Genomic DNA, 15,531 nt, shown 5'->3' on the forward strand with positions numbered 1-15,531 from the left:
CAGGTCACTAGATCTAAATACATCACCTTTTCTCCGAGAGTGATGAAAGTAATTATTGATCTCCATAACCTATACGAGTAGTTGACATTTCACAGGGGGTACAGTTGGAATTTCTATAAATAATCACGAAATTATGCATTTTGCGGCGTTTGTATACTGGATGTAGATTTTGACGGTATTCTTGCATCTATATAGAAACACTATTTTTCCCCCTCCTTCCAAGATTAATGGTAAGAAAGAGGATTACAATATGTTTGGATTTCAAGCTTTGAACGCACCCAAATACGTAGGTGGTGTTGGATGGCCATCATCCCGTACTGAATTCTTAAATGATCCGTAGCTTTCTGTTGTTTCTCCCTGGAGGATGCTAAAGTATTTTTAAGAAATATTAAAGTTTTTAAGATCTAAAAGTCACTGCGATCGGTCACACACACATAAGCATAAAGTAGGTAACTCGGCATTCAGAACAGACAACTCGAAAGTCTAAGAGATAAACCTTAAACGCTTTACAGATGAACGCTGGTCGTAGCTCCTGCTGAAATGAAAACAAGACATGCTAAAATTCTTTTAAGAACAACAACTGAATTCCCCTAACAAGAACTGAACAGGCAACATTGCTATGGTACATGCGAAGTAATAATGCTTTTAGGAGCTGTTGGCTATGGTTCGTCCACGAAAACAGTAATCCATGAAAAGTTTTTGTTGGGAAAAAAAAAATAGTTACACTGCCCACACAATTGTATCCTTCGCCTTGGCTTATCCCGTTTGCTATAATGTCGCGTTGCCATGTGTATTCCAGTTTTATAGAGCGGAAATACAGGGGGGGAGGGGGCACTCGTGCTAACCAGTTACGGGTACGAGAGAGAGATTTTCAGTCCTGCTTCGTGTGATTAGGAATTCACGTTGGGTGTAGGCTCTGTTGCTGGACTAGAAAACTCGTTTTAACATCATGTGTGAAGACTGGGCTGCGAGCCAGATTGTTGACGGCTCTCCAAACACGTGACTACATTTTATTTTCGTAAATTAGATTTGCGTTTTCACGTTGTTTGTTGTTGCTGTTTACAGGAGACTCCCTCACCTCTGCTGAAGTTTAGGGAGAGGGACGGGAGGGGGGTGGCATTACCTACCTCTCATTTAGATTGTAAATCCTCGTTCGCCGGTGTGCGCCGCATGACGAAAGCCTTAAAGAAATCCGACTCTTTCGCATCCGTGGAAACTCACGGACACAGAAGTGAGTGTTGCACGTGAAGGGAGTGAGAGGGGTAGGAGCAAGGAAGCAAGATGGTAAACGCGAGTGTAGAGCATAAATGCAGGTGCTGCCGTCAGTGGAGTAGGCGGCGGGGGTCACGTGGCAGTTGGTCCCCCGACCTCGGGTAGCAACAGAGGAGCAGCAGACTTTAACTGGACTCCTCCTCATCCTCATCCAGCCTCCCTACCCCCTCCGAGCATCGGCGCCATTGATTGTGTTTCCCCGTGCACGCATTACATCATGACTATTGATGCTGTGATTTGCCCCTTGGGGGGGAAGAGCGCTCATAAATGGATGTAGTGATAGGTTATTATTTGGTCTTTCGTTCATGATCTCTTCCGGACGAGTAAAGTGCATGCATGCATGGGGTCGTCGATCACGTTCTGGATGTAGAAGAAATTCTGCTTGTGATGGGAATTGAAGCTTATTAGAAAAGATATTGTCTGGCATTGTGGTGGTGCTTTTTCAGCTCAAGGAGGAAGGTTAAAGATGAGGTCGCACATAGTTCTGAGGCTGCTTTACGATCGGCTGCAAGTAGGAATGTTGCTTTGCATCCTTCGTCAGCTGTGGCAACAGTGGGGTCATCATAGATCAATGCATCTGACCTCCTCAACAGGAAGTTTCCACCAAGCTACGCAGGCGCTCATGTCTCCCATGGGAATATTTTTTGCCAACATTCGTATGATTTATGAGTTATACCCCTCTGTATCCATCGTCATATTGTCGAGATATGAATTGAAAATATGATAAAAGCGGAAGTAACACAAGCGATCCGTTGGCGCCAAGACCGGGTGAATTACGTAAGACTTAGCTTCGGGATTGACGCATGATGAAGCCCTTCCCATAAGCACGAGCGCGTTAGGGTTGTAAAATATGTCTTTTAAGAGATCGTGTCAAGCAAGCGTCCGGAGCGTGGTGGAGGGGGTTGGGGGAGGGGGAGCGTGGACCAAGCCACGTGATGCCATTCGTATGATCCCACTGGGTTGACGACCTGGTGCCCTACCGTACCATTGGTACCATTGTCACGAGCGAACGCTGAAGAACAGATGTGGATCGTGGTGTTCCATTGTTACGATAAAAAGAACTTTACCCTCGCCGTGTTTAATGTAAACTGAATTACACGTTCCTCTTATGATGGGAAAGAACGTACACCTACAGTGTTTAATGTAGACTGAATTACACGTTCCTCTGTTATGATAAGAAAGAACTTGCCCTACAGTGGTTAATGTATACTGAATTACGTATGGCCGAGCCTGAGGATCGATGGTAAGAGTGTATGCGTGTGTGTGTGTGTGTGTGTGTGTGTGTGTGTGTGTTTGATAAACGCACATACAACCCTGCTCGCTTGGCGCCCACACCCATCACGTGATGTTTTCTATCACCGTTCGGACCCGGCAGAGGAACGTCACAGATGACCTCAGTCGCCAGGCTTTTACAATTAAATTTGCCTTCATTAAATTATTGTAACTGTATTTATTATTAAGGAGATGGTTGTTGATGTTTGAACTTGTCGGCAGTTATGTAATGGAACGTACATATTTATTCTTCAGCTTCTGGAGATGAATGTAATGGAATGTACACATTTACTCCGCCTTGAAAATATAATTTTTTCTTATCTTTCTGTAGCCACGATTGTTGATAAAGTTTTCAAAGCTGGTTTCACATTCCACGCAAACGTATTTTTATCAGGATAATGAATCATTAAGGGCTGACAGTGTATGGGGTACAAGATTTCATCTAAAACAACTTAATTCCTGGTTTAGTATCTGTGGCTCAAAATGTGTTATCTTCAAAAGTTAGGTTACGGTTCTCCATATGCCGCGATACACAACGGTGATCAGTGTCAAGTAATGTATACAATTTTTTTTTTTATCTTTATCTGAGAATTTACCTTGGAGTTTTAACTCATATTCCTGTAAAATGCAAATGCAGATCAGCACTTCTTTCAGTTCCTCGCTTTTCATTACATTTTCCTGTTGATGAACGTTCTTGATGCCATTATAAAATTTTAGAACCACCTCATTGTACGATGAGTGTGGTGGGGAGCATTCAGTCACATCTAGTAGTAGTTAGGTCACACATTATATACATATATATGTGGCGTCGTTGTCAAGGCTACATATTGGCTCATGCAGAACCACAGTTTCTCGAAGACAGTAGACCAGTGGGCCGGAATCGCTGAGACGGTCGGACACCATTAGTGTGGGAAATGATTGGGTTTGTCGGGAGCTGCAGGTCACCCATGCGAATTCCTATCTATAATGATGGCGAAGCTGATATTGTAAAAATGGCATGCTAGGCTAAGCAAGACTGGTTTAAAGGTATTTATGAGTGTTATTTCGTGACTAGAAAAACCAGGAAAAATAAATCGATTGGTCTTATGTATTTTCGCTTTGTATCTACATATTTGGTCGCTCCATATATATATATATATATATATATATATATATATATATATATATATATATATATATATATATATTTATATATATATATATATATATATATATATATATATATATATATATTTAAACAGCATGATCTTGAAAATTGTTTCCTCATGGAGCCTATATTAGAAAATCGTACTTCATTATCGCTTCCGCGTGGATGGACCTGTCTAGTTCATAACTTACATCCGTTGTGACTATAGTAACGGGTTATAACCTTTCTTGATGTCATTCAGCATGGCTGGAAATACTCCTCGTAGCTACGTGTGTCCCTGTAAACTTTTGATATGTAGATCACTTGTGAAAGTTGAATTGGAGACTTTTTGACATAAATCACTTTCTCATTGCCCACATGTTTGGTCCTAAGTGTATATATATATATATATATATATATATATATATATATATATATATATATATATATATATATATATATATATATATATGATAAGTATGGAAAGTTTAAAAGTAGGTGTTGACGCTTACATTTTAAGAGTTACGTAACATAGAAAGTGTGTCTGTGGTCAGTTCAAAATATCACAGTAGGTGCAGCTCCCTCGTGTAAATGGCGGACACAAAAAAAAAAAGCAACAAACATTCACCCGGACCCGAGCACGTTGCAACCGTCAGGAACCAGGGGCGTAAACCTCCTGGGATTTTGTGTGTGCGCGAGGCGTTACGGCCTCAATCCCCCCGCTGCATAGAGGTCGGATTGGTGGTGTGAGGCGCGATCTCGTTTTAAGGCCTGAGTGAGACACCTGATACAGCGGAAGCCACGGGGGCTGGATCAGCTGCTCTACTCGGCCGGTACACACACACACACACACACACAGGCAGATTCACGTCTACGTACGAAAAAATGGCAGATTATAGAATTTATTTAATAATGTAACGTAAATAAGTATTTTTATCCCTCAACTTCTTTGCTGGGGTTCCTGCTAAGGTGTCGAAAAAAAAAAACCCGACTTGTGACGGGTCCCTGGAGGGAGAGTGTCCACGTGACCGGTCTACCCTGTGACACGCCACCCTTCCCCCCCTCCTCCTCATCCTCCCCCCTTACCTCCGGCTGGGTCACACGGCCGGCGGCGGCTACACCTCTCCGACCGACTATAATATGACCCCATACGTCATTCATTCTTTGGTGGTGGGATTGCGCGCGTGGCATATGCGTCACCCCACCCCTCTCAACCGCGTGATTTGGCCAGTACTGGAAATAGATGCCTTGCATTCTGTTAGAGGGATAGAAATTCCCCTCCACGGACATAGAATGTAATTTTCCCTCTGATTTTGTATTTCGAGCTGGACCAGTTTTGGTTTAGCAGCATCATCTCTTTACTGATAGTGGGGTGGGGGGTTAGGTGAAGGTCAGGCTGCTACGTGTCCAGTATAAAAGTGGGAACCTCGGGGTGGCTTTAGACTTCATCATACATAAATATCTTTTATTGTCTTTTGAAACACGTGTCACGCCGTCTGACTTACTCATGCTTGTGTGAAATACCCCACTCCGTGTGAATTGATCGCTGATTGGAAATTACGGAAGTGAAGGGAAATAATGTTGCCTGTTGAGGGATGTTTCATAGTGGGTGTCAAAAAATTGGTGGACGTAGTTCCTGAAATTTTTGAGATTTTCATGACTTGTTTTCGTAATTGTTCATATATATATATATATATATATATATATATATATATATATATATATATATATATATATATATATATATATTAAACCGTGATGAATGGTAACGTGGAGGATAAATCCATTAGACCCACGATATGTATGGGTAGGAAGAATACATATTTTACGTCAGCTGTATTTGAATTATGTATATATATATATATATATATATATATATATATATATATATATATATATATATATATATAATTAGATTAACTTAGATAATCGGAATAATTGGGAGAAATCCTCAGGATTATAAAACACGAGGAAAGAGTAGGGACGAGGGTTAAGTAGGGAGGGAGGGAGGGAGTGTGTGTGTGTGGTATAGAGGCGACACGTGCCGCGTCGCCGCCCACACACCATCACGTGGAGCGCCGCCTGCCGCCGCCGCCGCCTCTCTCAGGTTGTTTTTGTTGTGTGCGGGCTGTTGTAACGCGTATCGTGGCGATGCTTATTTGTTGCTCACGTTCATCATGGGTGTTCACTGCGACGACGAACACAACCGTACTTGTGATAACCCACATTAAACGTGGACACATGTAGATAGATAGTAGAGACACATATAGTAGATACACTTTAACATGCATACGTTAACACACACACACACACACACACACCCACACACACACACACACGCCTCATGACAATGACAATATCTGAAATGAAGAGGAATGTCACAAGTAGAGGTTATAAGTGGAAATTAGATAAATGTGGATTTTGGGAAGACAATAAAAACACTTTTGTAACGAAATTATTGGTTGAGTGGAATAGCTAAATGAAGTAGTAAAGGTTGACAATGAAACAGCAAAGTTTGTCTTGCAGAAAATAAGAATGGGTAAGGGACTTGGTATAGTAAAGTTCCTTTCTTGTATGCATAGGTGGGCTAGTGCAGTTATTTATTTTCACACTAATGCCTTCATGGATATAGACTTGGTTTCTTGATTTTAGCAGCTGGTAGTGATAGTCTTATTTGCTTTAGGAAGAGTTATTGATGAAATGGAAGTTGTACTTGTTGAACCGAAGCCACACACACACACACACACACACACACACACACACACACCTGTTTTCCCCTTGCTAATTTTCTTTTCTTTTTCTTTTTACAGGACCCTCTTTCCCACCGTATTATTGAGAAGCGTCGGCGGGATAGGATGAACAACTGTCTGGCTGACCTGAGCCGACTCATCCCAACTTATTACCTGAAGAAAGGCCGGGGCCGTATCGAGAAGACTGAGATCATTGAGATGGCCATAAAATACATGAAGCATTTACAAGCACATGCCTGCAATCAGATAGGTAAGTAATGGTTGACGGTTACCTTCTTAGCTAGTACAGAGATAGAAATGTCATTGTGTTTGAAGTGATATGCAAAGGCGTGTAAGAATTGGACGAGTGCTTTATACGTGGGGTGTTTGAGGGGAACAAACCTTCCATCCCTTTTGAAATGGTTATCTAATAATAATGATAGTTATTGTTATTATTTTATTATTATTATTATTATTATTATTATTATTATTATTATTATTATTTATTATTATTATCTTTAAACGTAGGATCCCTTTATAGGGCTCGTGCAACTTGGATCCAGCGTAAACACGGAAGGTTAATTTTGAATTTTGGTGCAACAGCGGTTATATTATTGCGCATTACTGCTTATGCAGTTGGCTGTGATGCAAAAGAGGATACGTAGTGCTAAAAGAAAGTGGGCAAGGACTGAGCCACAGCCATTGAAATACAGTGTGTGCTACTTTGTGAGAAAAGAGTAAACAAGGATCCGGCAACATTAGATTATAAATTGTTCAGCTGTGTATCTCGTAAGTGAAGTTTAAAGTCTGTTTTAATAACAGTGATTAGATTACGTATCAAGATTTGTAACAAATGAAATATTTATGATAAGCAAAGGTATGATGCTTTTCAAATCTTGGGAGGAAGAACTTTGTTATGAAATGCTGACACATAATGTTTGGTTACAGTTATCTCTGAACTCAGTAATTTTACAAGTTAGGTGCATAATATTGCTGAGTGTGTGAGTATCCTTGTTGGCCGAGTGGTTCATTTGGTGTGTGTGTGTGTGTGCATTATCTACAGGAAGGGCAAACAATATCATGGTGTCTACATGGAGGAACCATGAATATGGTTCCTCTTTCATGACATTATGATGGTTAAATGGATCTGCTTGTCTTGATTTCACTTTAATTTAAGTCCTAAAGATTTTGTTTGCGTTTTTTTGGGAATGATGGTGTTCAGGCTTACTGGCATGTATAGTATACCTTCTGGAAGGCTTAAAGTTTTTTGGTAGTTCATCAGCCTTATGCATTCTGAGCCTAATATATGAAAGAACCCAGAGAAATTGGACTCTAAGCCCAGCCAGAGTGTATTGTGCTTCATACATAATTATGATATAAGAGAAGGGAGTTTAACGCAGTTAGTTAGGAGAGAAGATTGCATACAATCAGACTATCAGTCTCGTGAGCAAATTGAATTGCCTTAAGGATAGGAAATAGTTGTCTTTGGAGTGTGGATGTTCAGTTACTATTAACCCTGAGACCGTAATCATTGTAAAAATCATGGATGGGTTACAAAGATAGCACTTTCAGGTGTGCTAGTAGAATTTTTTGTAGGGACCTATCTGTATATGCTATATGTAGGAGATTATGTTTTGTGATGATTTCACTGTGGTAATGAGTATCATTACTGATTTAGTGTTAATGCAAGCTGTAGTCTGAGCTTTAGTAGAAAGATGGAGATATTGATAACAAGGAGGTGGGCAGATTAGAAAGGGTAGTGAGAGGTGGGATTAAGAAGTAAGATTATTAGTGAAAGAGAAGAGAGAGGCATTTGGACAATTTTTGCAGGGAAATAATGTAAATGAGTGGGAGATGTATAAAAGAAAGAGGCAGGAGGTCAAGAGGAAGGTGCAAGAGGTGAAAAAGAGGGCAAATGAGAGTTGGGGTTAGAATCATTAAATTTTAGGGAGAATAAAAAGATGTTTTGGAAGGAGGTAAATAAAGTGCGTAAGACAAGGGAACAAATGGGAACTTCAGTGAAGGGGGCTGATGGGGAGGTAATAACAAGTAGTGGTGATGTGAGAAGGAGATGGAGTGAGTATTTTGAAGGTTTGTTGAATGTTTGATGATAGAGTGGCAGATATAGGGTGTTTTGGTCAAGGTGGTGTGCAAAGTGAGAGGGTTAGGGAAAATGATTTGGTAAACTGAGAAGAGGTAGTAAAAGCTTTGCGGAAGATGAAAGCCGGCAAGGCAGCGGGTTTGGATGGTATTGCAGTGGAATTTATTAAAAAATGGGGTGACTGTATTGTTGACTGGTTGGTAAGGTTATTTAATGTATGTATGATATGTATGAGCGGGGGGCTGGAAATCCTCCCCTCTCAATTTTTTTTAATTTTCCAAAAGAAGGAACAGAGAAGGGGGCCAGGTGAGGATATTCCCTCAGTGGCCCAGTTCTCTGTTCTTAACGCTACCTCGCTAATGCGGGAAATGGCGAATAGTTTGAAAAAAAAAAAAAAAAATGATTCATGGTGAGGTACCTGAGGATTGGCGGAATGCTTGCATAGTGCCATTGTACAGAGGCAAAGGGGATAAGAGTGAGTGCTCAGATTACAGAGGTATAAGTTTGTTGAGTATTCCTGGGAAATTATATGGGAGGGTAATGATTCAGAGGGTGAAGGCATGTACAGAGCATCAGATTGGGGAAAAGCAGTGTGGTTTCAGAAGTGGTAGAGGATGTGTGGATCAGGTGTTTGCTTTGAAGAATGTATATGAGAAATACTTAGAAAAGCTAATGGATTTGTATGTAGCATTTATGGATCTGGAGAAGGCATATGATAGAGTTGATAGAGATGCTCTGTGGAAGGTATTAAGGATATATGGTGTGGGAGGCAAGTTGTTAGAAGCAATGAAAAGTTGTTATCGAGGATGTAAGGCATGTGTACGTGTAGGAAGAGAGGAAAGTGATTGGTTCTCAGTGAATGTAGGTTTGCGGCAGGAGTGTGTGATGTCTCCATGGTTGTTCAATTTGTTTATGGATGGGGTTGTTAGGAAGGTGAATGGAAGAGTTTTGGAAAGAGGGGCAAGTATGCAGTCTGTTGTGGATGAGAGAGCTTGGGAAGTGAGTCAGTTGTTGTTCGCTGATGATACAGTGCTGGTGGCTGATTCATGTGACAAACTGTAGAAGCTGGTGACTGAGTTTGGTAAAGTGTGTGAAAGAAGAAAGTTGAGAGTAAATGTGAATAAGAGTAAGGTTATTAGGTACAGTAGGGTTGAGGGTCAAGTAAATTGGGAGATAAGTTTGAATGGAGAAAAACTGGAGGAAGTAAAGTGTTTTAGATATCTGGGAGTGGATTTGGCAGCGGATGGAACCATGGAAGTGGAAGTGAATCATAGGGTGGGGGAGGGGGCGAAAATTCTAGGAACCTTGAAGAATGTGTGGATGTCGAGAACATTATCTCGGAAAGCAAAAATGGGTATGTTTGAAGGAATAGAGGTTCCAACAATGTTGTTTGGTTGCGAGGCATGGGCTATGGATAGAGTTGTGCACAGAAGGGTGGATGTGCTGGAAATGAGATGTTTGAGGACAATATGTGGTGTGAAATGGTTTGATCGAGTAAGTAATGATAGGGTGAGAGAGATGTGTGGTAATAAAAAGAGTGTGGTTGAGAGAGCAGAAGAGGGTGTTTTGAAATGGTTTGGTCACATGAAGAGAATGAGTGAGGAAAGATTGACCAAGAAGATATATGAGTCAGAGGTAGAGGGAACGAGGAGAAGTGGGAGACCAAATTGGAGGTGGAAAGATGGAGTGAAAAAGATTTTGAGTGATTGGGGCCTGAACATGTATGTTTGTATATTAAGTGATCTCTAGAAACCAGAAACATTATGTACTTTTTCCACTTTGTTCTGTTTATGAAGAGTACTGCGGAATAATGTTTATGCTTACACTGTCTTTATATCCATAACAGAAAACTGTGAGGTAACAGCCAAGCAAGAAAGGACAGGGAGTCAGCTCGAGCAGTTTCACTTGGGTTATCAGGAGTGTGTGTCAGAGACGATGCAGTTCCTGGTGGAGTCAGAAGGTTTTTTCTCAGGCGACTCTCTCTGTGTCAGGCTAATGAACCACCTCACGAAGCACTGTGAAAAAATTCTCACCAGTAAGTATCTAGTGTGTCATTTTTATATTCCTGTTATGTAGAAGGAACATATCCTCTGTCATTGTCAACACAGAGTAGACTCTTAACGTGGAATATTGGAAATAATGGGATCCCCACAAGTATATGCTCTCACCACACTCAACTGACAGTTGGGTCACTGTGGTGCAGTGGTTAGCATAAGCGACCATAAGTCAGCATGGGGCGACCTAGGTCAGGACCCACTTGTGGTCAAGTCCTTGGTGTGACATTTGGGCTACACCTAACCCAGGTGTTCACTGTTTTCTCATGACTGGTCAGCAAGTGTATACCTGGCTTAGGCTGGGTTGTGAGTGTATTTATACATATATAGGAGTAAGGATATGTTACATACATAGAAGTTTAAGAGACATCCTGACATGAGTGTAAAACTCTCTCCCTGTAACACACAAAAAATAATCTCAAATAGTATTCACACACATACACACGCACACATTGGTTATTGATTTAAGCAGTTGTATGATACTAGATAATGTTTTCAAGATTGGGGGGCCCCTGATTGTAAAACCCCCTCCCCATTCAGCAAAAGTAGGCGGTTGAGAGAGAGAGTGAGAGATTTTTATTTATGTAAGGTGGAGAAGGGGCAGCATAGGTGAGGAACATGTCTCATAATACACGAATAGAAATTGCAAATGAAAAAAAAGTACAGCTGCTGTGGGGAATTAAAGATTCTTTGATTTTTCTGGTTCTGATATTTTATTTCATCAGCACATTTTCTCATCTTTGTCATTCATCCATTCAGTGTGTATTTTTTATTTATTTGTAATTCTACTGAAACTTTTCTTGAAAAGTTTATTTTTCCTTCCACAGGTGAGGGTTATGTCACTAGACAGAGTGGTGCCAGTTCATCCACCTCTAGTGGATACCATGCCAACAGCTCATCTGCAGGATCATCCAGCGATGGCAACGGTAATGGCTCAAGCCATGCGTCCGAGAGTAAGGACACTCTTGTCACAGGTAATGCGCAAGCCTCAAGGGAGTTGCCATTTGTTCCATGTTAGCAAATGCATTAATATAACAGAAAATGCATAGACTTAGTTTTCATGGTTTCCATTGTTTGTTCTGTTTTTATAAAGCCTCATTGTGGCTGGCTTGGATCCTTAAACTAGGTGTTAAAGCCACTGCATTGAAGTTTTTTCAGACAATGCTAGGTAATGTAATCCTCGAAAACTAAGTCATAATTAGACCCCAGAGTCAGCAGATTGGAGGCTAAGAGCTTTGGCTATGGTGAGATGTATTTTCAGTTACCTTAAAATCCATCTTTTTTTTTTTTTTTTTTTTTTACTGATTACCCTTAATTGATTTGATTGAGTATTCTTCAGTGTTATAGTAGTATTATGGATATCCTACACTGACATTGATAATTTGATTAGTTTGGATTTTAAGGCAATGCTGAAGAGATAGTTTGCCTTGTGCCAGAACTTTGTGAATAGATGTACAACTTTTCTGAAAAAAATTATTCATTGAATTCAGAAGCTCTAGCTCAAAGGCTGAAGGTTACAAATTGCAATAAACTTGGGCTTTAGCATTCTTCATATTCTTATTATATATGATGAGAGCAGTCCCACCTTGCTTTTTTATTTTGTGATCAGACATTACTGTTCATCAACACTTTCATCTAAATTATACGTTTTGCCTACTTAACATTTTTTTAGGTGCCCCAACCATTCATCAAAGATTAAAAGTGCTGCAGGCAAACATGAGGCATATGCCTCGGGAATTTCACCGGTGGATGACTCTAAATGTCTTAAATATATGGTGCATTAACAGTGTGAGAATTGGCCCAGTGTTTTGTCTTTAGTAACTATAGTTATTTTGCTTAATAAACATGATATTCATAATTTTACTAGCTGCCTTTCCCTGCACAAAGCCCCCAAACTCTTTGATTGAAGAATGCATCTCTAAAATAAATTCTTGCTTGTATATAAGTTGTTAGTGTTCTGTGTTGCACACCATTATTACATTATAGGTACCAGTTGTTTGAAAGGTATAATTTCCGGTAGGAATAGTGCTCTGAAAATTAAGGATTTTCAAGTTTCCTTATTTAAACTATATTTTTTGTATCTCATGTAAGCTATCAGTATGCATGTGAATTTTTATATTTTATTACATTAGTACTGGCATTATGCACTTATATAATCTTGAAGAATGAAAATCTCTTCCATGGTGCTGATAGAAGAGGTAAGATTTTGAAGCAATAATTGCCAAGTATTGCATGACAGAATTATAAATCATCTGTATGATCTGTTATGAGAGATTGCGGCATTAATGGTATAAATCCTTTTAAAGTATGTAACAGGCTTATTCTAGAAATCAAACGTACAAACAATGTTAATGATATTCTGTAAATACTTTCCCAAGTAGGGTTTTCGTGAGTGAAATCTTTTGTCTTCTTGGCATTATTCATTTAAAATGCATTTAGCTTATCAGATGTTTGAGTACTGTGTTACTGTAAATGTCTCCTAACCACTGCATATTAACTGTAGTTTTAATGATGCATGAATCATGTAATTTGTGATCCAGTGGCAGCTTGGAGTGAAAAATGTTAAATGGATGTTATGTAATATGGTAGAAAGAAGAGACAAGATGAAAGAGGGCCTTTAGATTAAATGCTAACAACATAGTGTAAGAGTAAGTCAAGAATATTTTAGGTAATATTATTGTCATCTACCACTTAAATGTACTGAAAAGTAAATACAGTGAGCTGCTTGATGTTAGATGAAAATTTTAATGCTATTTCAAGTAAAAGAAAGGGCATATTCAAGTATTCCTTCACATACGATCTTTCTAGGTATATATATATATGATCACCATAGCACAATGTGTTCCTTCACATTACACCTGTACACGAAATATTCAAGGATTTAGCTTTGACGAATGATTTTAAGCTAGTATATGGTGAATACAAGGAAATTGTGTGTCATACATATAGTGGATTCTGCAGAGATAAGAATTATTGTGATAGCTGGTTCTTAGGTTTATGTTAGGAAGCCTGTAAGAATGTTTGAAAGCTGCATATGGAAACCGACCATGTTTCACTGAAAGTTTATGTACCTCAAAGAAGTAGATGTTGCTTTGTATTCTGGGGTTTTGAAAGTGAATGTGGACTTTGCTCAGCATGTCCTTATCTCGACAGTTTAGTTTTTATGATTGAATTGGCTTTTTATGATGCTGTTAATTTTTCAGTTGTGCCAGATATAGAAGCATCTGTTTTTCAGATATACTGACAGTTAAATGTTTTGCTTAGCATTTTTTAGCTATTTTATAGCTATGGACTTCTTTAAGGTTCTTTGGCTTTCATACAAGCTAGCACACAGTAACAGTATGAAACTGCAGCGAATTATTTGCTGAGATGGATCTGCAGAATCATTTTCATGTGTTCTAGTTATGAGGGGATGAAAAGAATACAGTTAATGAGAAAAAAGTTGTAAAGTGTTGAGTAGCAAAGATTCAGTTCTTGGAAATGGGAATATGTTTGAATTACAGTGAGCCACTATGCATGCTAGTTGTAGGAAAGATGATGTTAAGGTGATAAATGTACTTCATATAAAGCACAGTCTCATAGGAAGAAGAATTACTGAAAAGTATATTAGGAAGTTGTATGCCTGTATATCTAGGTTCAGAGTGTATGTTGTTGGGGTCAAAGTTGAGGTAAGGGGTATGAGTATCCAGGTCATTCATGTAAAGTCAGTCTTGATATATTTTCATAATCCGTATTGTTTGGATAAGCCTGCATGGAATGCTATGCATGAAATATGCACTGTTGAGTGTAGGTTGTTGTGATGGCTGTATTAGTTGTTGGAAGAAAATATTATTGGTGGAAATTACTGCATATTGGGGAACATAAATATTGTATTGTAATTTTATGAATTATATTTGTTGATACCATCCACCTTTAAGAGCACTTCACTAAGACAAGCACAGTGATGTGAGAATAGATATAGGGAACAGAATAAATACATGGTAAAAAAAGAATCAAAATTTGAACATCAGAAAATGTTTGAGAGGGACAAGAGTTGTCTTTTGTGTTAATGTTTCTATACAGCAGGAGTGTTTTCATAGTTGTATGTGTTAAAGGAGTACATGAGTTGAGTAGTAATTTTTCATACACATGCTATTAATGCAGAAAATGCTGTAAAGAATATTTAGAAAGATTTATTATCTTTTTTTTCTGAACTCGTGATTTGTGATAGATGGTGATAGATTTATGGACTCCCATGGTGAAGTGATTAGTGTTCCTGACTGTGATGCACTCACAGGCCGTCCAGGGTTGAGTGCATAGGATCGAATTATGGTCATGGCAGTTGGTCTACAGTTTATGGATTGGGTTGTTAGGGAGGTGAATGCAAGAGTTTTGGAGAGAGGGGCAAGTATGCAGTCTGTTGTGGATGAGAGTGCTTGGGAAGTGAGTCAGTTGTTGTTCACTGATGATACAGCGCTGGTGGCTGATTTGGGTGAGAAACTGCAGAAGTTGGTGACTGAGTTTGGTAAAGTGTGTAAAAGAAGAAAGCTGAGAGTAAATGTGATTAAGAGCAAGGTTATTGGGTTCAGTAGGGTTGAGGGAATAGTGAATTGGTAGGTAAGTTTGAATGGAGAAAAACTGGAGGATTGAAGTGTTTTAAATATGTGGGAGTAGATTTGGCAGTGGATGGAACCATGTAAGTGGAAGTTAGTCATAGGGTGGGGGAGAGGGCAAAGGTTCTGGGAATGTTGAAGAATGTGTGGAAGGTGAGAATGTTATCTTAGAAAAAAAAAATGGGTAAGTTTGAAGGAAATGTGATTCCAACAATGTTATACGGTTGCGAGGCATTGGCTATAGATAGGGTTGTATGTTTGAGGACAGTATGTGGTGTAAGGTGGTTTGAGTAAGGAGTGAAAAGGTAAGAGAGATTTGTGGTGATAAAAAGAGTGTGGTCGAGAGAGCAGAAGAGGGTATATTGAAATGGTTTGGTCATATGGA

General features: G+C 39.4%; 1 protein-coding gene across 5 annotated transcripts in view; it reads left to right on the plus strand.

The window, feature by feature from the left end:
- Nucleotides 1-15,531, plus strand: part of LOC139747565 (uncharacterized) — a 122,430-nt gene that overhangs the window by 96,762 nt on the left and 10,137 nt on the right. For 3 of the 5 annotated variants that reach the window (XM_071659994.1, XM_071659995.1, XM_071659991.1), the window contains 3 exons: nt 6,481-6,670; nt 10,347-10,535; nt 11,382-11,528. In XM_071659994.1, the coding sequence (XP_071516095.1) occupies nt 6,481-6,670; nt 10,347-10,535; nt 11,382-11,528 (526 nt within the window). The remainder of the gene's footprint in view (nt 1-6,480; nt 6,671-10,346; nt 10,536-11,381; nt 11,529-15,531) is intronic. The other 2 variants (XM_071659992.1, XM_071659993.1) reach the window with 2 other exon arrangements.

The sequence above is a fragment of the Panulirus ornatus genome, chromosome 69 (genome assembly GCF_036320965.1).
Source record: "Panulirus ornatus isolate Po-2019 chromosome 69, ASM3632096v1, whole genome shotgun sequence".
In the NCBI taxonomy this organism is placed as follows: Eukaryota; Metazoa; Arthropoda; class Malacostraca; order Decapoda; family Palinuridae; genus Panulirus; species Panulirus ornatus.